This window comes from Ranitomeya imitator, chromosome 9 (assembly GCF_032444005.1).
Source record: "Ranitomeya imitator isolate aRanImi1 chromosome 9, aRanImi1.pri, whole genome shotgun sequence".
Lineage (NCBI taxonomy): Eukaryota > Metazoa > Chordata > Amphibia > Anura > Dendrobatidae > Ranitomeya > Ranitomeya imitator.
The window spans coordinates 51,011,562-51,033,363 of NC_091290.1; the positions used below are offsets into that span (position 1 = coordinate 51,011,562).

At 42.6% G+C, this 21,802-nt stretch overlaps 1 protein-coding gene across 2 annotated transcripts in view; it reads right to left on the reverse strand.

The window, feature by feature from the left end:
• ANO9 (anoctamin 9) overlaps positions 1 to 21,802 on the reverse strand; it is a 162,765-nt gene that overhangs the window by 50,859 nt on the left and 90,104 nt on the right. For both annotated transcript variants that reach the window (XM_069739223.1, XM_069739224.1), the window contains exons 4-8: positions 20,385 to 20,521; positions 19,620 to 19,669; positions 16,681 to 16,739; positions 11,754 to 11,839; positions 1,348 to 1,482 (exon numbers count right to left, since the gene is read on the reverse strand). In XM_069739223.1, the coding sequence (XP_069595324.1) occupies positions 1,348 to 1,482; positions 11,754 to 11,839; positions 16,681 to 16,739; positions 19,620 to 19,669; positions 20,385 to 20,521 (467 nt within the window). The remainder of the gene's footprint in view (positions 1 to 1,347; positions 1,483 to 11,753; positions 11,840 to 16,680; positions 16,740 to 19,619; positions 19,670 to 20,384; positions 20,522 to 21,802) is intronic.

Below are 21,802 nucleotides of genomic sequence, written 5' to 3' on the forward strand. Positions count from 1 at the left end.
AGAACCTGTCACCGTCTGGGGTTGATAACATAATTACAACTGCTACCATTCGATATTAGCTTGGTAAAATACGCAGCGAGTTAGTGCACAGAGAGGAGAGCCGAGGAAGGTTGTGGGATCCCGCACTAAGGAATTGTGCTTCAAAGTTGGGTCTTTTAGAGGGACAGTAGAGCCGCTTGAGACCTTTTCTGTGTATAGGTGATAATTAGAAAATCCCCAATCTGGGGCTGCCCACTCTTTTCTTTATAAAAAGGACAACCTCAGACTGATAATAGGTTCCCTTTAAATACAAAAATAACATTATACAATTTTAACAGATCGGATTCTAATTCCACATTCACACATTCGGTATTTGGTCAGTTTTTTACCTCAGTATTTGTAAGCCAAAACCAGAAGTGGGAGGTAAATACAGAAGTGGTGACGGGTTTCTATTATACTTTTCCTCTGATTGTTCCTCTCCAGGTTGTGGCTTACAAATACTGAGGTAACATTCTGACCAAATACTGAACGTGTCCTTACAATTACAGTTAGATTTTAGCTGTCATTAGTTTGAACAATTCCTGTGTGTGCCAAGAACCCCATTGCAGGCAGATAACAAGGTGTCCCGCTTCTAGAACCCCCAGTGTTCTGCTGTAATCTGCCGCACCATCACTGGAGAAACTGAACATTACACAGTTCTCATTAAATGCAATGGAATAATCATGTAATGCATGGACATGTGGGTCCTGCACAGCAATAACTGCTCTTGATAGTGAACATTTGTATAAGAGGATTATAGATAGTCTATAGTGAAAAATAAACCACCAAGAAAAATGTTGAATACTTATGGACACAGCATATGTCCACTGTGTCCAAAGCGCTGCAGTCTATTGAACGCAGGTGATTCCGCGTGTGTTCATTGAACAGTGCGGAATCACCGGGTCCAACACATTGTATTGGTGAAATTTATCTTGCGGAGACTCACATCTCAGCAAGATAAATTGACATTCTACGGTCCGGAAAGAAGCGCCGCATGTCCGTCCCTGCATCTGAGCCACGGGCTTCGGTGCACGCATAGTGGGCATGGGATTACTTGAAATCCCATCCACTATGCTGTAACATCTGGACGCTGCGGGTTGGACTCTACAGATGTACGCAGCATCCAACCCGCAGCGTTTACCGACCGTGAGAACATACCCTAAAGTAGCTGAACATTGAGGAAAGCAGGCTTCCTGCTGCAGCAGCAAGAATCCTTTTTCTAGCATCCATCCCGTAAATATCACTTTAATGAACCACATCTATGCCTTCACATACCCTGCTAATACTATCGTTCGATAAAAGCTTAAAACAAATGTTAGTGAGCCTTACCTGATTTTGCTGGAATTGAAATGCACAAACCCATAAAAAAAGACCGCTAGTCCGATTAGAGCTGCAGGACCCAGCATGAGGGTGTACCACCCAAGCCATGCAAAATATAGAGCCACCTTCTCTCCAAAATACTCTCTGCAAAAGAACAGGTTCCACTTTAAATCAACATGAGACGAGAACCAAAGGCAATACAGTATAAAGCAAAGTAAGGTTGTATATGATACATGTGCATATGTTCTGTGTTTTTGAGAAATGATGGCAAAAGTCATAATGCATACTGATAATATTGTAGCGTTATGCAATTAAGTAATACGGAACCATAATACGGCGATCATAAAAGTATGTGTCTGGTTAACTATGGAGAAATTATTTTTCTGATGGTTTTAATAGGAATAAAATAGGAAAACAATTGGACCTTGTATTGCAACATTACTATCAACTTGTATTTGAAATATATTTCCATAATTCTATGGCATATGAGTCGTCCCGCGGGCTAGGGGTACTCTGTACCGGGTCCTGCGGTTCACAGGGGGATGTCACGGTGGGTGCGAACCGATCCGTGGCCCAGGATGTCCATGTAAAAGGGAAAGGTGTTTAAAGGGATATAGTGTATGTTCGTGACGCCACCTGTGGTATTTGGTCAGGGTGACTGACGCTGCTTTAAGGGGTCCGCTGGGGTGATGTTATGGCAGCTAGATGGTATACCTTCCCACAGGTGAAGTATATCCCCAGGGCTTCCCGGTGTATAGATGGTGGTATGATGAGAGGCGCAGAGAAGAACAAGGACACAAGGTTGCAGTCTCTTTCCCTTTACTGAAAACTTCAGCATCCACAGTCCAGGGCACCAGATCACGGGGCAGGCAGAGTCCAGCCGGTTTGGAGGCAAGTCCAGAGTGCCCTTGTGGAAATCAGTAGCCTTCCCTTGCGCTGCGGTGGTGTAGTCCCTTACTGCCTATGGCTTCACATAAGGGTCTCACAGATGTGATGTTTCGTTCTCTCTGTCCCCCATATGGGATAGGACAAAACCCGTAACTGGTGACTTGAGCCTGTTTATAGGGTCTCTTAGATAACCCGGCTCTGTAGGTGTCACTGTGCCTCCTGGGTGTAGGTGCGGACAGGTGACCTGCAATTAGCTGTCCTGCCGGTCTCTGAAATAAGGCGTAGAGGTCCTTACTCCCTTGGTGTTCCGGCTACCGAGATTCTGCGCCTCAGTAGGAGGCAGCCTGAGCGGGACTGGTCCCCTTTTGGTATCCTCTCCTTTGCTTTGACTTCCTTCACGCTCGCTGCAATACAGTTCTGCCTTTCAATGTCTCTTTCAGGGAGCTGCAGCTCTGAGAGCATGCACAGCTCCTTTAACCATCTGTCCTCCTCAGACTCTGGTCTGGAACAAACTAACAGAACTCCTGTCTGGAGCTCTGCCAGGAACTGACTTCTGTCTGGAACTGACTGAGCTGAGCTCAGCCAGCAGCTAACTTTCCCTACAGACTACCAGTTATATATATATATATATATATATATATATATATATATATATATATATATATATATATAGGGAGTGACCTGATAAATAGGAGCAGAATCTCCCCCTGGTGGTCTGGAGTGTGAAATGTGTTGCATGTTTGTGATACCTGGATGCAGTTATCCTTCTTTGCCTCCAAAGGTAGCATCACTCTCCCCGAGAGGAAAGGAGGAAAGCAATACCACTGCGATGACCAGGAACCTAGGGCGCCGCACATACAGAGGCACCATACATTGGCACACAAAGTACTTGTGGCAATATTCTTTATGGTATTTATGGTAGCCCTGTGCTAGTCACTCCTTGGACAACCCTTTCTTACAATGCCGTTTTCCCTTGTTTAAATAATAATAATAATAATAATAAAACAAATCCTCCATTTCAGCATCTGCGTCATTCTGATTGGTTCCCAATTTATTTGGAATTGGTTCCAAATTTATGGAGGAAAACTCGCACACCAGAAGACTTCATACACTTGAAATTTATGTTAAAAATCTATAACTCTGCTCTTCACCTTGCTAAACAGTAGGTCTTCACCACCCTGATCTCCTCACTATCCAACAACCCCAATAACCTTTTTGACACCTTTCTGTTATGGCTGGCAATCAGGCAACACAGCGTGCAGTAATCAGCGCACATACAGAGATCTGGCAAAAACCCAAAACAATAGGACGAGCTCTGAGACGTGGAATCTCTGTAGACTGCAGTACCTGAACTGTCCTCACACAACTGGAAGCAGCAGTGGATTGCGCCTATCACTACCTATGCAACTCGGCACTGCCTGAGGAGCTGACTAGCCTGAAGATAGAAATACAAGCCTGACTTACCTCAGAGAAATACCCCAAAGGAATAGGCAGCCCCCACATATAATGACTGTTAGCAAGATGAAAAGACAAACGTAGGAATGAAATAGATTCAGCAAAGTGAGGCCCGATATTCTAGACAGAGCGAGGATAGCAAAGAGAACTATGCAGTCTACAAAAAACCCTAAAACGAAAACCACGCAAAGGGGCAAAAAAGACCCACCGTGCCGAACTAACAGCACGGCGGTGCACCCCTTTGCTTCTCAGAGCTTCCAGCAAAAGATAATAACAAGCTGGACAGAAAAAACAGAAAACAAACTAGAAGCACTTATCTAGCTGAGCAGCAGGTCCAAGGAAAGATGCAGTAGCTCAGATCCAACACTGGAACATTGACAAGGAGCAAGGAAGACAGACTCAGGTGGAGCTAAATAGCAAGGCAGCCAACGAGCTCACCAAAACACCTGAGGGAGGACGCCCAGAGACTGCAATACCACTTGTGACCACAGAATTCACAACAGTACCCCCCCTTGAGGAGGGGTCACCGAACCCTCACCAGAACCCCCAGGCCGACCAGGATGAGCCACATGAAAGGCACGAACAAGATCTGGGGCATGGACATCAGAGGCAAAAACCCAGGAATTATCTTCCTGAGCATAACCCTTCCATTTGACCAGATACTGGAGTTTCCGTCTAGAGACACGAGAATCCAAAATCTTCTCCACAATATACTCCAATTCCCCCTCCACCAAAACAGGGGCAGGAGGCTCCACAGATGGAACCATAGGTGCCACGTATCTCCTCAACAACGACCTATGGAATACATTATGTATGGAAAAGGAGTCTGGGAGGGTCAGACGAAAAGACACCGGATTGAGAATCTCAGAAATCCTATACGGACCAATAAAACGAGGTTTAAATTTAGGAGAGGAAACCTTCATAGGTATATGACGAGAAGATAACCAAACCAGATCCCCAACACGAAGTCGGGGTCCCACACGGCGTCTGCGATTAGCGAAAAGCTGAGCCTTCTCCTGGGACAAGGTCAAATTGTCCACTACCTGAGTCCAGATCTGCTGCAACCTGTCCACCACATAATCCACACCAGGACAGTCCGAAGACTCAACCTGTCCTGAAGAGAAACGAGGATGGAACCCAGAATTGCAGAAAAATGGAGAGACCAAGGTAGCCGAGCTGGCCCGATTATTAAGGGCGAACTCAGCCAACGGCAAAAATGACACCCAATCATCCTGGTCAGCGGAAACAAAACATCTTAGATATGTTTCCAAGGTCTGATTGGTTCGTTCGGTCTGGCCATTAGTCTGAGGATGGAAGGCCGAGGAAAAAGATAGGTCAATGCCCATCCTACCACAAAAGGCTCGCCAGAACCTTGAGACAAACTGGGAACCTCTGTCAGAAACAATATTCTCAGGAATGCCATGTAAACGAACCACATGCTGGAAGAACAAAGGCACCAAATCAGAGGAGGAAGGCAATTTAACCAAGGGCACCAGATGGACCATTTTAGAAAAGCGATCACAGACCACCCAAATGACAGACATCTTTTGAGAAACGGGAAGGTCAGAAATGAAATCCATCGAAATATGTGTCCAAGGCCTCTTCGGGACCGGCAAGGGCAAAAGCAACCCACTGGCACGTGAACAGCAGGGCTTAGCCCTAGCACAAATTCCACAGGACTGCACAAAAGCACGCACATCCCGCGACAGAGACGGCCACCAAAAGGATCTAGCAACCAACTCCCTGGTACCAAAGATTCCTGGATGACCGGCCAGCACCGAACAATGAAGTTCAGAGATAACTTTACTAGTCCACCTATCAGGGACGAACAGTTTCTCGGCCGGACAACGATCAGGTTTATTAGCCTGAAATTTCTGCAACACTCTCCGCAAATCAGGGGAGATGGCAGACACAATGACTCCTTCCTTGAGGATACTCGCCGGCTCAGATAACCCCGGAGAGTCGGGCACAAAACTCCTAGACAGAGCATCCGCCTTCACATTTTTAGAGCCCGGAAGGTATGAAATCACAAAATCAAAACGAGCAAAAAATAACGACCAACGGGCCTGTCTAGGATTCAAGCGCTTGGCAGACTCAAGATAAGTAAGGTTCTTATGATCAGTCAAAACCACCACGCGATGCTTAGCACCCTCAAGCCAATGACGCCACTCCTCGAATGCCCACTTCATGGCCAGCAACTCTCGGTTGCCCACATCATAATTACGCTCAGCAGCAGAAAATTTCCTGGAAAAGAAAGCACATGGTTTGAACACTGAGCAACCAGAACCTCTCTGTGACAAAACCGCCCCTGCACCAATCTCAGAAGCATCAACCTCGACCTGGAACGGAAGAGAAACATCTGGCTGACACAACACAGGGGCACAGCAAAAACGACGCTTCAACTCCTGAAAAGCTTCCACGGCAGCAGAAGACCAATTAACCAAATCAGCACCCTTCTTGGTCAAATCGGTCAATGGTCTGGCAATGCTAGAAAAATTACAGATGAAGCGACGATAAAAATTAGCAAAGCCCAGGAATTTCTGCAAACTTTTTAGAGATGTCGGCTGAGTCCAATCCTGGATGGCCTGAACCTTAACCGGATCCATCTCGATAGTAGAAGGGGAAAAGATGAACCCCAAAAATGAAACTTTCTGCACACCGAAGAGACACTTTGATCCCTTCACAAACAAGGAATTAGCACGCAGTACCTGGAAAACCATTCTGACTTGCTTTACATGAGACTCCCAATCATCTGAGAAGATCAAAATGTCATCCAAGTAAACAATCAAGAATTTATCCAGATACTCACGAAAAATGTCATGCATAAAAGACTGAAAAACAGATGGAGCATTGGCAAGTCCGAACGGCATCACCAGATACTCAAAATGACCCTCGGGCGTATTAAATGCCGTTTTCCATTCATCTCCCTGCCTGATTCTCACCAGATTATACGCACCACGAAGATCAATCTTAGTAAACCAACTAGCCCCCTTAATCCGAGCAAACAAGTCAGAAATCAATGGCAAGGGATACTGAAACTTAACAGTGATCTTATTAAGAAGGCGGTAATCAATACACGGTCTTAGCGAACCATCCTTCTTGGCTACAAAAAAGAACCCTGCTCCCAATGGTGACGACGATGGGCGAATATGTCCCTTCTCCAGGGACTCCTTCACATAACTGCGCATAGCGGTGTGTTCAGGTACGGACAAATTAAATAAACGACCCTTAGGGAATTTACTACCAGGAATCAAATCGATAGCACAATCACAATTCCTATGCGGAGGAAGGGCATCAGACTTGGACTCTTCAAATACATCCTGAAAGTCCGACAAGAACTCTGGGATGTCAGAAGGAATGGATGACGAAATAGACAAAAATGGAACATCACCATGTACTCCCTGACAACCCCAGCTGGTTACCGACATAGAGTTCCAATCCAATACTGGATTATGGGTTTGTAGCCATGGCAACCCCAACACGACCACATCATGCAAATTATGCAGTACCAAAAAGCGAATAACTTCCTGATGTGCAGGAGCCATGCACATGGTCAGCTGGGCCCAGTACTGAGGCTTATTCTTGGCCAGAGGTGTAGCATCAATTCCTCTCAACGGAATAGGACACCGCAAAGGCTCCAAGAAAAATCCACAACGTTTAGCATAATCCAAATCCATCAGATTCAGGGCAGCGCCTGAATCCACAAACGCCATGACAGAATATGATGACAAAGAGCACATTAAGGTAATGGACAAAAGGAATTTGGACTGTACAGTACCAATAACGGCAGAGCTATCGAACCGCCTAGTGCGTTTAGGACAATTAGAAATAGCATGAGTAGAATCACCACAATAGAAACACAGTCTGTTCAGACGTCTGTGTTCGTGCCGTTCTACTTTAGTCATAGTCCTGTTGCACTGCATAGGCTCAGGCTTACTCTCAGACAATACCGCCAGATGGTGCACAGATTTACGCTCGCGCAAGCGACGACCGATCTGAATGGCCAAGGACATAGACTCATTCAAACCAGCAGGCATAGGAAATCCCACCATTATATCCTTAAGAGCTTCAGAGAGACCCTTTCTGAACAAAGCCGCTAGTGCAGATTCATTCCACAGAGTGAGTACTGACCATTTTCTAAATTTCTGACAATATAGTTCTACATCATCCTGACCCTGGCATAAAGCCAGCAGATTTTTCTCAGCTTGATCCACTGAATTAGGCTCATCGTAAAGCAATCCCAGCGCCTGGAAAAAAGCATCAATATTACTCAATGCAGAATCTCCTGGTGCAAGAGAAAACGCCCAGTCCTGTGGGTCGCCGCGCAAAAAAGAAATAATAATCAAAACCTGTTGAATAGGATTACCAGAAGAATGAGGTTTCAAGGCCAAAAATAGCTTACAATTATTTCTGAAGCTCAGGAACTTAGTTCTGTCACCAAAAAACAAATCAGGAATCGGAATTCTTGGTTCTAGCATCGATTTCTGATCAATAGTATCTTGAATCTTTTGTACATTTACAACGAGATTATCTATTGAGGAGCACAGAGCCTGAATATCCATGTCCACAGCTGTGTCCTGAAGCACTCTAATGTCTAGGGGAAAAAAAAGACTGAAGACAGAGCTAAGAAAAAAAAATGATGTCAGGATTTCTTTTTTCCCTCTATTGGAAATCATTGAATTGGCTCCTTGTACTGTTATGGCTGGCAATCAGGCAACACAGCGTGCAGTAATCAGCGCACATACAGAGATCTGGCAAAAACCCAAAACAATAGGACGAGCTCTGAGACGTGGAATCTCTGTAGACTGCAGTACCTGAACTGTCCTCACACAACTGGAAGCAGCAGTGGATTGCGCCTATCACTACCTATGCAACTCGGCACTGCCTGAGGAGCTGACTAGCCTGAAGATAGAAATACAAGCCTGACTTACCTCAGAGAAATACCCCAAAGGAATAGGCAGCCCCCACATATAATGACTGTTAGCAAGATGAAAAGACAAACGTAGGAATGAAATAGATTCAGCAAAGTGAGGCCCGATATTCTAGACAGAGCGAGGATAGCAAAGAGAACTATGCAGTCTACAAAAAACCCTAAAACGAAAACCACGCAAAGGGGCAAAAAAGACCCACCGTGCCGAACTAACAGCACGGCGGTGCACCCCTTTGCTTCTCAGAGCTTCCAGCAAAAGATAATAACAAGCTGGACAGAAAAAACAGAAAACAAACTAGAAGCACTTATCTAGCTGAGCAGCAGGTCCAAGGAAAGATGCAGTAGCTCAGATCCAACACTGGAACATTGACAAGGAGCAAGGAAGACAGACTCAGGTGGAGCTAAATAGCAAGGCAGCCAACGAGCTCACCAAAACACCTGAGGGAGGACGCCCAGAGACTGCAATACCACTTGTGACCACAGAATTCACAACACCTTTCACTCCCTCCTCAGGCCAAAAGCACAAGCCCCTATCACAGACATTTGTGCTGATGACCTGGCCTCCCACTTTATAGAGAAAATAGACAATATTCGTCAGGAAATCTGCTACCAATCACCAAGTTCTGTGACTCCCATCCCTCCCTGCATCTCCCCTGGATCACTCTCCACATTTGATCCCATCACAGAAGAAGTAGTCTCCAGGCTCCTCTCTTTTCCGACCCCATTCCCTCTCATCTCCTCCAGTCTCTCACTCCAGTTGTCACAACTCACTTAACTACAATCTTTATTCTCTCCCTCTCCTCAGGCATTTTCCCCTCCTCCTTCAAACACTCTATCATTACTCCATTACTAAAGAAACCCGCCCTTGACCCATCCTGCACAAATAACTACAGACCGGTCTCCAACCTTCCTTTCATCTCTAAACTCTTGGAGCGCCTAGTCTACTCCCGCCTTACCCATTACCTCTCCATTCACTCCCTCCTAGACCCTTCACCTTTCCATTCACTCCTTCCTAGACCCTTCACAGTCTGGCTTCCGCCCCTACACTCGACAGAAACTGCACTCATCAAAGTGACCAACGACCTTCTGACAGCAAAATGGAATGGTGACCACTCTCTGCTCCTTCTTCTCGATCTTTCTGCAGCTTTCGACACTGTTGACCACCCTCTCCTACTCTCTAGGCTCCAGTCACTAGGCATTAAGGACTCTGCTCTCTCCTGGATCTCCTCCTATCTTTCTGACCGCTCCTTCAGTGTTCTGTTCTCTGGCTCCAATTCGTCTTCTCTTCCTCTCACTGTCGGGGTACCTCAGGGCTCAGTCCTTGGCACCCTTCTCTTCTCTCTCTACACGGCCCCAATTGGACAGACCATCAGCAGATTTGGCTTTCAGTACCATCTTTATGCCGACGACACACAACTATACACATCATCCTCTGACCTTATTCCCGCTGTACTACAGAACACCAGTGACTGTCTGTCTGCAGTCTCCAACATCATGTCCGCCCTCTATCTGAAACTCAACTTCTCCAAAACTGAACTTCTTCTGCTCCCACCATATACTAACCTCCCTAAACCTGACGTTTCCCTCTCCGTGGGTGGCACCATAATAACACCCCGGCAGCATCCGATCTCTCCTTCACATCCCACATACAATCTCTTGCCCGCTCGTGCCGCTTACACCTAAAGAACATCTCTAGAATCTGCCCTTTTCTCACCATGGAAACAACAAAAACCCTCACTGTTGCCCTGATCCACTCCCGCCTGGACTACTGCAAAGCTCTATTAATTGGCCTCTCCCTTACTCGACTTTCCCCTCTCCAGTCTATCCTTAATGCAGCAGCCAGGGTTGTCTATCTAGCTAATCGTTACTCAGACACGTTCACTCTTCGCCAGTCGTTACACTGGCTGCCCATTCATTGCAGGATACAATTCAAAGTACTTGTTCTCACCCACAAAGCTCTTCACAGTGCAGCACCCCCTTACATCTCCTCCCTCATTTCTGTCTATCGGCCTAACCAACCTCTGCGCTCTGCAAATGACTTTCGTCTAACCTCTGCACTAATCTGTACCTCCCACTCCCGACTCCAAGACTTCTCCCACGCTGCGTCAATCCTCTGGAATGCTCTACCCCAAGATATTAGGACCATTCACAATTTGCATAGTTTTAGGCGCTCCCTCAAAACACAATTGTTCAGAGCGGCCTATCACGTTCCCTAAACAAAGTAATTTTATGTTTGTGTTTAGCTCATTCACTATCTCCATCTATCCCCCACCCCCTGAAGATGGCTGGACCATCATTGTAAATACACACCTGTACTTTGTATCTCTTCCACCTCATTGTAGATTGTAAGCTCTCACGAGTAGGGTCTTCTTATTGTGCTTTATTGTATTGTTAACGTTGTTACTTATAACTGTTGTGTTTGAAACTGTTAAGCTGTATAGCACTGCGAAATATGTTGGCGCTATATAAATAAAGATTATTATTGCTATTATTATTTTACGTTAGAACAATGATGCCAAACATACAGCCAAGGTCAACAAGAACTGTCCACAGTTTAAAAAAACGAAGGAGTTCTGGACATGGCCCCCCAAAAACCCTGATCTCAGCATCAACTGAGTCTGTCTGGGATTACATGAAGAGACAGAAGGATTTGCACAAGTGACATCTACAGAAGTTCAATGGTTAGTTCTCTAAGATGTTTAGAACAACCTTCCTGCCGAGAGCCTTAAAAAACTGCGTGTCAGTGACAAGTACCTAGAAGAATTTATGCTGTGATGTGGTTTTGAAGGCAAAGGGCGGTCACAGCAAATATTGATTTGATTTAAATTTTTCTTTTGTTCCTTCACGTTCTATTTTGCTAATCGATCAAAATAAATTATTAGCACCCCTATTATTGAGTTCATTCTTGCTTTGCAGCATTTTTCCACAACTGCTTGCAACTTTGGCACAGTAATATTTTGGTGGGCAAGGTAAACCAGGAAGACAGGCTGTTAGTGGAGCAGCATTATATATTTTGGATAGTTTAAATGCTAGGAGAATGGGGTAAGCAATGTATTTCTCACATATTATATATTACAATTAATATTGGTGTTTAAGGACTGCATTGATGATGTGAAGATAATACATAACACCCTCAAATTACCTGATCTGTGGCACCGGCTGCCTGTAAATGACGTCCCGCCATCTTGCCCACTTTTCCTTTAGATTTTTACCAGTTGTTTCTTCAAGCTGTAAAAGAGAGAGAAATGAATGATGCAGTTTAATACAGAGGGAGGTTAGAGAGGACCAGTTCCGACTCCTGACATTTCTTTTATATAAAAATTCTGAAACATCTTTTGTTAGAACTCTGTTGTGCCGTTCGTCTGGTTTTCCTTCTAGAAATGTGCTACCAACTGTCCGCATGTCAGTTAATTGTTCAATCGGTGTTCGGTTTATCATACTACGTTGGTACATGACCCTTCAATATGGAGAATTTTAACACTTCGTTGTCAATTCATTCATTTTTGTAGGAACTAAATTGTGAAGAAGAAAGAAATATGCTCCAAAATATATAGAGAACACAAGAGCTGGCAGGTGTTCTTTAAAAGGAGTTGGCCAATTTATATTGTAGCAGTCTAGGTAATTCTAATTTATTAGAGTGGGTTACAACAGAGGAACGCTGATGGGTAAGAATTATTCTAAACATATAACCCCTTTGAAAATATATAAAACTGTGTCCAATCATCCCTTTATACTTTTTATTACACCGGGGAACACAATTTTTTAGGAGTTAGGTCAGACAACTGTTCTTAACTAATTTTTGGATGCTGAATCCAGAAATGATCTCAGTTTTTCTCTATCACGTCAACTTTTTGAACTATAGGATTTTTGTCTTCTCAAAAATATGTAAACTACTGTACCTAAAAAGTGTTTGTTTTTTTTAAATAGTACAAATATGAACAAAAAATGAAATATATAAGAAGCAGACATGATCTGAAACAAAGGAAATATGTACATATGTAAATAAAACACTGAGATGGAAAGTTACAAGCTTTGAAAACTAACAAAGAAAAAAATAACTAAGCGCCCAATGTAAAGAGAAAAGCTATCACAAATCCTATTTATTCCTACTATGATAAATTTTTTTGTGTAAAGATATTGATAATTATGACGTATTGGGAGCTGCACACACCTCTCACCACACTGTCTCAGTTGTGACTACTCTTACAAGTTGCCACGTAGCTCTATATGAGTCGAATTGTAATCAGATAACAAGTCTTATTACAGATATCAGACAGTGCAATTGTGCTTCTCTGGCAGGTAAGTTGTGGAGGAAAAACTTGACGTGCTAGAAAAAAAATGACTACATTTTTGGAATCAGCATGCCAATTTTAGTATAAATCAGTTCAAAAACCTAACTCAACAGAAAATTTTTTTCAAATTGTTCCCCAGTGTTATCCATGCATCCAATCAACCGTCCTTTCATTTATTCCTCTTTCCAGCTTAAATTACTCACTACATAGGTTCTATAATTTTTCATATTCCTGTTAACAAATTTGAAAACAAAAAGTTTCATTGACTGCAAGGGAGAGAAGTTTTTTTTCCAACAAATTGCACATTCCAGACCAGCTCGCCACTTCTCGTGTGTAGCTATAGAAAGGAGGATTTGGCCCAAGGAGCGTGACTGCTTGTAACAAATGGTCAACTCTCCCAACCAAAGACACGAAGACACCTTCTAAATTATTAAATTAAATTATTAAATTAGATTAAGCACATATTACAGGGAAGCTGAACAGCCGTTTCGCATGCCTTAAATGTTTCCCCAGTAATAGGCTATATACAGAAGAGAACTTGATCTCCTCGTATTGAGCAAAGCTTGCTGGAAGAAAATATTGAGACTAACCTAAAATTAGTAAACGGTATTAAAATGAAATTCAAAAGTTTGCCAGTTTAATACAATTCATAAATACACCAGGGTGCAGTCTTATAGTAAAGATCACCCTACACATTCATTACTCTAATATTGTCACATTCCCCACATTCTCAACAAATTGAGTAAATATCTGTAATTATTATTAGACCTGCTTATTATTATTATCCTACCTGTACTTTGAGGTGAGTGATCCTTTAATGGACCTACTGCAATCTCCGTCTAATCCCTCCCATTAGAAAGCCTCATACAAGCAAGCCATTACAAAGAAAGTAACGAGAGCTCGCAGGTCCTGTAAAACACCAACTACACAGCCTTAGGCCAGAGTCAGATGAGGATATGAAAAATTGTCTGAATTTCATCCATAAAACTCAGTCGATCTTCATTCATGTTGTCATCCATGTGACATCGGTTTCCAGACCTCAACGTTTAAAATGTACAAATGGTTATTATGACTTAAAACCAAGAAGTTTAAAGTTCCAAAATGTGTAATAACGCCCATGTTTTATTGATCTTTTGCCTAATCTTTTTATGAAATGTACACCGATGAAGATGGTTTTAACAATTTTGGAATAAACATTGATTTTATCTATTCACGCGTGCTGGATCCCATACAATTTTATAAGTGATTCTTATCCAATGCACAAAATAGAATAGGGCATGCTGTGATCTTTTTTACATGGAAACTCATTCTGTGTGAAAAAAATGTCATCTGAACAGCCCTATAGAATCATATTATTCAGTGTGGTGTCCTACAGGCGATTTTACATTTCAGTTGCCTTGCTGAACTTTCATTCACCATTGAAATTCTAATTGTGGCTTCAAACTAATAATTATTGGGATTTGGGTGAATACAACTGGGTATGAATGACCAGCACAAATCATCATTTATGCATTTTTTTTTTTAAATTGTAGTAAGTTTTCCGTAAGGTTAGGTTTCCACTGTGCGGCTTGTTACACACCTGTCCGGGTATCCCGGGCTTTGCTTCCTTCACCTTGGTTTGATGCCCTCTGCTGTGCTCCGCATCGGATTTTCAGGTTGCCAGCATGGCTCAGTGACATCATCTCCCTAATCCTATTTAAAGCCTATTAGGACACACACCTGTGTATTAGGATTGAGACTTTAGACTTCTGCTTTGTGTGCTCTACCTTCTATGCATACTGTGCTTTAACTTGCTTCCAACCCTGCTTTTTTTCACTTAATCCGTTCTGCGGCTCTTGAAATTTTTGAGTGTGCCAAGTCCTCTTTCCCTGCTTGCTGCACCAACGTCTGAGGTCCACGTGTCCACCTGGACTTGAGACTTAGGGATCACATTGCGTTGGGCGCATCCGTTAGATGGACTACGTTACACCGCGGCATTAACGCAGTGTAACGTAGTCCGTTAAGACCACCATTAATTCCTATGTTGGATGCATCGCTAGTTCACGTCCTTAATGGGCGTGTGCCAGTGATTTGCCGTCATTGAGTGACGGACCCTGAGACACGGGCTGCAGCGTTTCCGGGTCCGTCACTGCTAGCACAGATAGAGCTAGCAGATGCTCGATCTGCGCTAGCATGCTGCCATACCGGCACTTGCGTTTACAGCAGCCCGTTACCGTATGTGTTGAACGGGCTGCTGTAACGCAATGTGAACCCAGAGGATCCAGCTCACCAGGTGAGCCTAAACACGCTGCTGCATGTGGCCATGAGCTATGCCCACTATCAGCCACCAAAGAATACATGAATTTGTTTCAACAATGAAGTGTTACCTGCAAATTTGTGCACTTGTCTATCCCTGCTAGTGGCTGTGTATACTGTGTATGATAGCACAACTTTAAACGCAGGTGTGGCCGGTCTCATATGTCTGTGCCACAGACCATGCGCACATTGTGAAGTCTCCAGGACAACCTCTTTAAATGGGAACCTAAGTGGCAGATATACCGTATGTGCAACTTGTGTAGGTGTATAAGAGCTCAGTAAATAGTAGGGCTCTTTACCACTAATAGTATATAGTGTACTCTACCGTCTATTACATCACATGTGTAACACTTGCATTGGGAACTATGTGCACAGAGACATTCACAGCAGCAAACTTTAATGCTTTTTTTGTTGCACTGTCCTGGACTGCAACTCCTAGCAGACTTTCCTCTTTACATTCTGTACGAGGAGGAATAGTAGAGGAAGATGAGCAAGTTGGAGAAGTAGGGAAGTAGCTTGGTGCAAGGACATGTGTGCGATACCCCATTGCAGATGGGTGAGAGCCTGATGTTAGAGAACAGAGGCAAAGAGTGAGTGCTGACAGCTTAGCAGCCCAATGTGTAAGGGGAAAAGACAATCCTGGAGCTGAAGCAGGTCTTCAGACCAGCCAGGTTACCAGATGTTCACCAAGCTTGATTTTGCTGTCAATGACAATAAACATGTACAGTTACATTCATAGTTTGATTTGATCCCTGTGTTCATAAAGTAACTATGGGTAGACCAGAGGATCAACTTTTTAAAGAATCTTCTTAAAAGGGATTCTGTCACCTTTCCCCGCTCCCCCAACTACCCTATGTCTTTATTCAACCCTTAATATCCTTTCAAACAAGTCTCTTTTGGTGGTTTATTGCTTTGTCCAACACCATAAAATCATTTTTATAAGTTGGCCTCGTATAATTAGAGGGTGACTAATCGTTGGGCATTGTTGTCTACAGACTGATCGGCCAACTAATCATGTTATCGTGCCCCTGTGGGCGAGAGTGTTATGACTTACAAGTGTGGAATCAATGTTGGCTCTTTGCAAGTCTCTGCCTCCCTGACAATGTGAAGTAAGCCGGTTTCACAATTCCAAGCTTCATTGGTGCCGAGGTAGGCAGCGATGAAACAGGACTGCGCCAGACGTTACCACTGGCTCTGCAAACCCAATGAATCCAGGTCACTTACACCCAACTTACTGCACATTATCATGGAGGCAAAGACTATCAAAGAGGCGGTGGTGAGTGGTGACACCACTTTTACAAGTCCTGTAACTCACTCCCAGAGGGACATAACATGATTAGTGGGACAATTTTATTTCACATTATAAAAGCACATGTAATTATTTTGTTTAGTTTTTTAATCCTCTGTTATCAAGTTATATTGTTAATTTATTTTAGATAATTTATAAAATTATAAAACATAAAAAGCCCTACAGAAACTCACAGCATGTAATGGGAATGTGGTTTCAAAAGCTCCAACTTTTATTAAATCATCCAAGGTCTCTGAAAAACAGAAAGACATCCCGATCAGTGGAGCAATTGATATAGGAAGCATTTAAATTGAAAACCATTATGCATTAATTACAGAGTGTGTGAACCTGACCTCATAGAGGAAAACAGATGAAATGTTAAAACTAAAGGCTCATTCAGACGTCCATGCAAATCAGTCTGAGATCGGAGCACAATGCATGGACTGGCCGCAGGTCTCCCGACTCCCAGCTTGATAGCCTTATTTACCTGTTATTTTAAATATATTTTGAATTAGAAAATATGGATTAAATCTATTTTCAAGAGACTGAAGTGTCATAGATTAACCATTTTATCAACATGTTACATCAATGATTTATAGTCATTCCGTTAAGCAAATCCAATATAAATGCAAATTTTATAACACTGGACTAGATGTAGAGAGTAACATGTATAGTGTGTGTTTAGGTTGATTTTGCAACTAAAATTTTGGAGAACGTTTGATGGTACAGATGCAGGAGAGCCAAGTTTGTTAGTTCATGTGTTTCTTTTGTCCACTGTAATAAGTTATCATTTACATTAGTTATTGTGTTTATGCCAGTTGTGGGCATTTCAAATCAATCCATCTGACATTAACTGAAGCGAGAGAAAAGGGAAGAAACTTTTTCTAAATTTAGATACCAAAAGATGTTTCGCCTACCTGAAAAATATTCCAATTTTTATAAAGTTGTGCCTTTTTGATTGCCATAAATTTTTCCAGTGGGGGTAATTATCAGCCATTAACCCCTTTACCCTCCACCCTATTTTCACCTTCCGGGCCAGGGCACAATTTTACAATTCTAACCAGTGTCACTTAACATGGGAATAACTCTGGAGCGCTTCAACATATCCCAGTGATTCTGCAATATTTTTGTGACAACCCGTGGAAGCGCTAGTAGGAGCGAAACGGCCATCGTCAAGCTTCTGCCCACTCCCGTTCTCACTCTCACTTTTTTTTTTTTGCAGGATGATCTTTTCAGAGATACCATTTATATTTACATTTGAACTTTTCATCCCATTTTGATCCACTTTTTTCATCAAACACCTGAACACGCATAGATTTTTGCCACAATATTTTTGTTACGTTGTTCACTAAAGGGGTTAAATAATGTGACAATTTGTAGATCGGGTCGTTCTACACACAGCAATACCAAATATATACACTTTTTGGGTTTATTTTTGTTCTTAAATAAAATATTTGGATTTATTGATAGAATATATATTTTTTTTAATTTATTTTATGATTTTTTTTTAAATAATTCCAATTTTTTAAAACTTTCTTTTTTACTTAGTCCCTCTGTGAGACTTTAACTTTTGTTACTCTGATGGCTGGTATAATGCATTGCAATACCTGACAGCGAGACACAGACAGAACGTCTTTAAAACCAAACAACAGTTAAAAGTATGTCACTGCACTAAATGGATATAGAACAACAAACAAAAAAAAAACAAAATAGAAGGAGGATGGCAGAAGCCAAAATAGGTTGAGGACACCGAAAATAGCAAGCAATTGAAAATCAAAGATGCTATAAAAAAGTGAGAAGTAGTTACAGCTTGGTCTAACAGGCACGCCATAGCTGGCTGACCTGGAGGTCATCATGTGACCTCGGTTTGCCATGACAACGATTGGAAGCCTGCAATGACATTGCGCGAGTGCCGATCGTGAAGGACAGGTAGCCCCTTCCCTCTCCCAAGTGATGCAATCGCTATTAATTGCAGCATTTAGGTAGCTATAGAGCCTGCGGTGGGGCGGTGCGGGCACCACTCTGAGCCGTGGGAGCCAGGAATCAGCTATCACTTAAGCCACTGGAGATTACTGCTAAACTAGAGTCTTGCAAATCAATCAAATCTATAATGTTGGTGTTCATAAGGGTAATGCAGAACGGTCGCCCCCACTAATTGCCTAATAGTCCATAGAAACTTAGCACTAGCCCTGCCTTCAATGTGATCTTGACTAAGAACCGTAGATATAAAGTAACTGCTCACTTACATGGCCATCAAGTTCGACCGAGAGATGGGATGACAATGGCCTTGGAGTATAGGAATAACCAGTTGAAAAGCAGGAGGTAAGGTTCTAGATGTTAACACTAGAAGTTCCAGAAATTTCGAGCTCGAAAGGTTCCAACGGTAGAAATGTTAAATGACCCCTCTCTGGGACTTCTAGTGTTAAATATGTGTCAGTAACGTAAGCTGTGCCAGTAACACTAGGTCACTTGGAGGGTTTAATGTGACTGGATTTTGGGCCTTTTTTTGAGTAACTAAAAGAACCTTGACTTGGTAAAGTCAATCCTATGATCTAGTCTGGGGTTTAAAAGCCTATTAACACCAGCTGGGTCAGCTCAGCATGTGGTGTGTGTTGAACCTGGAGAAAAGCAAGCCTGCCGGCCAGTCTGCTCTGCAAAAGGGAGGTGTTTTTTGGTGAACGCGTTTAATACAAGTGTGAGCCGCTGCTGGAAATACTGAGGTTGGTGAGGCTGCTACGCTTATGTTGTTTCAGTCTGCCTGAAGAAAAGGTCTGTGTATGTTATTCATTAATACTGAAGGAAGGCTGTTTTAATTTTGGAGCTGTAAAGTTTATGATGGACAATAAACTACATGCTGTGTTGATTTAAAACCCTGTGCCAGGTGTATACAAGGCCTGAGAGCGTGAACCCCTGCAAACCATAATGCTTGATCCAGTCGGCCCTAAAAATGCTAATTGTTCCCACTTAATCCTGTGTGTTGATCAATTTTCAATACAAGGATTTTGTACAATTCCATAAGTATTTGTCATTTTCTTTTAAAAAAAAGGAGCTAAGCCATTTATTAAACCATCGACTCTTCCAGCTGAAGCCAGCTCCTAAGGCAGGTTGTTCCACAGATTATATTTTCACTTACCTCCTGATTTAATTTGTATTTTGTGAAGAATAAAATGAACAATGCGAATCCTACAAATGACATAAAAAGGACATCGGTATTAGCACGAGGAAAACAACTAATAGTACCAACAAGCTACCAGTAAATGCATCCCTACAGATCTACAAAAAACTACACAAACAAAATCTGTAATATGACTATTTTCTCAGTGTTCGGGGGTCCAGTGGTCACAACCCTAGCAATTAGCAAGTTATCTCCTATTAATAGGACAATATAATGTTTTGGGAACAACTAGAGATTAGTGAATAAATTAGCAGGACCCTGTTCCAAGGTCAGTATTCCGTGGACCCTGGAAGAGTCATGCGCATCGCCTGCAACCTGCGGGCATCCTCGTCTCCTCTTTTGACTAGCTAGCCTGGCACGAGATCATGTGTGCCACCCTCCACAGTGGTGTCTGAAATCTGCATCCATTGCATGTAGAAAGAAATCTAGTATGTGATTTCAACAGAAAAAAGTGGCACTACCTGTGTAAGTCAACAAGAAGAGGACTAGATTTTAGTAATTACTCTACCTTTTGTATTTGCGAATATTCTTATGTTTTAATTGGACTCAATCTTACTGGTCAGTTAATAGGCTGGAAACTTTTGTGGCCTCAATAGTTTTGCAAATAACATTTTGTACATATAAAAGTATTCAGAGTGCAGTATATACTGTATATTGTACAAAGTCTTTTCCAGGAGTGCAAAAGTGGTATAAAACACAACTAAATCCATTGTATACCATCACCTGCTTGTTTCGGAGACATGTTCTTCATTAAGATTTGTGGTGCCTTGGTCTGGATTCTTGAGAAGTCTGACATATTTCCTGAAAATGTCAGGAGGCGCCCGCACCCCATAAAAAGTCTTTTTTCCATCTTTAGATTTCTACAAGATAGTAGAACCCATTATATGAAGGCCTTCATTAAAAACAGTTTTTACATTGATTTTCTTGTCCTTACAATCATTAGTATGCTTTATGAACACTAGATTATCAGTTTCTATATACAGTACAGACCAAAAGTTTGGACACACCTTCTCATTTAAATTTTTTCTGTATTTTCATGACTATTGTACTGAAGGCATCAAAACTATGAATTAACACATGTGGAATTTAGGCATAATAACAGACACAGGTTCTTTACTGTAAGAGCAGTGAGACTATGGAACTCTCTGCCGTATGATGTTGTAATGAGTGATTCATTACTTAAATTTAAGAGGGGACTGGATGCCTTTCTGGAAAAGTATAATGTTACAGGGTATATACACTAGATTCCTTGATAGAGCGTTGATCCAGGGAACTAGTCTGATTGCCATATGTGGAGTCGGGAAGGAATTTTTTTCCCCAAAGTGGAGCTTACTATTTACCACATGGGGTTTTTTGCCTTCCTCTGGATCAACATGTTAGGGCATGTTAGGTTAGGCTTTGGGTTCAATTAGATGGACTTGAAGTCTTCCTTCAACCTTAATAATTATGTTACTATGAATTATATACTTAACAAACAAGTGTGAAACAACTGAAAATATGTCTTATATTCTAGGATCTTCAAAGCAGCCACCTTTTGCTTTGATGACTGCTTTGCACACTCTTGGCATTCTCTTGATGAGCTTCAAGAGGTAGTCACCGGGAATGGTCTTCCAACAATCTTGAAGGAGTTCCCAGAGATGCTTAGCACTTGTTGGCCCTTTTGCCTTCACTCTGCGGTCCAGCTCACCCCAAACCATCTCAATTGGGTTCAGGTCTGGTGACTGTGGAGGCCAGGTCATCTGGCGTAGCACCCCATCACTCTCCTCCTTGGTCAAATAGCCCTTACACTGCCTGGAGGTGTGTTTGGGGTCATTGTCCTGTTGAACAATAAATGATGGTCCAACTAAACGCAAACCGGATGGAATAGCATGCCGCTGCAAGATGCTGTGGTAGCCATGCTGGTTTAGTATGCCTTCAATTCTGAATAAATCCCCAACAGTGTCACCAGCAAAGCACCCCCACACCATCACACCTCCTCCTCCATGCTTCACGGTGGGAACCAGGCATGTAGAGTCCATCTGTTCACCTTTTCTGCGTCGGACAAAGACACGGTGGTTGGAACCAAAGATCTCAAATTTGGACTCATCAGACCAAAGCACAGATTTCCACTGGTCTAATGTCCATTCCTTGTATTCTTTAGC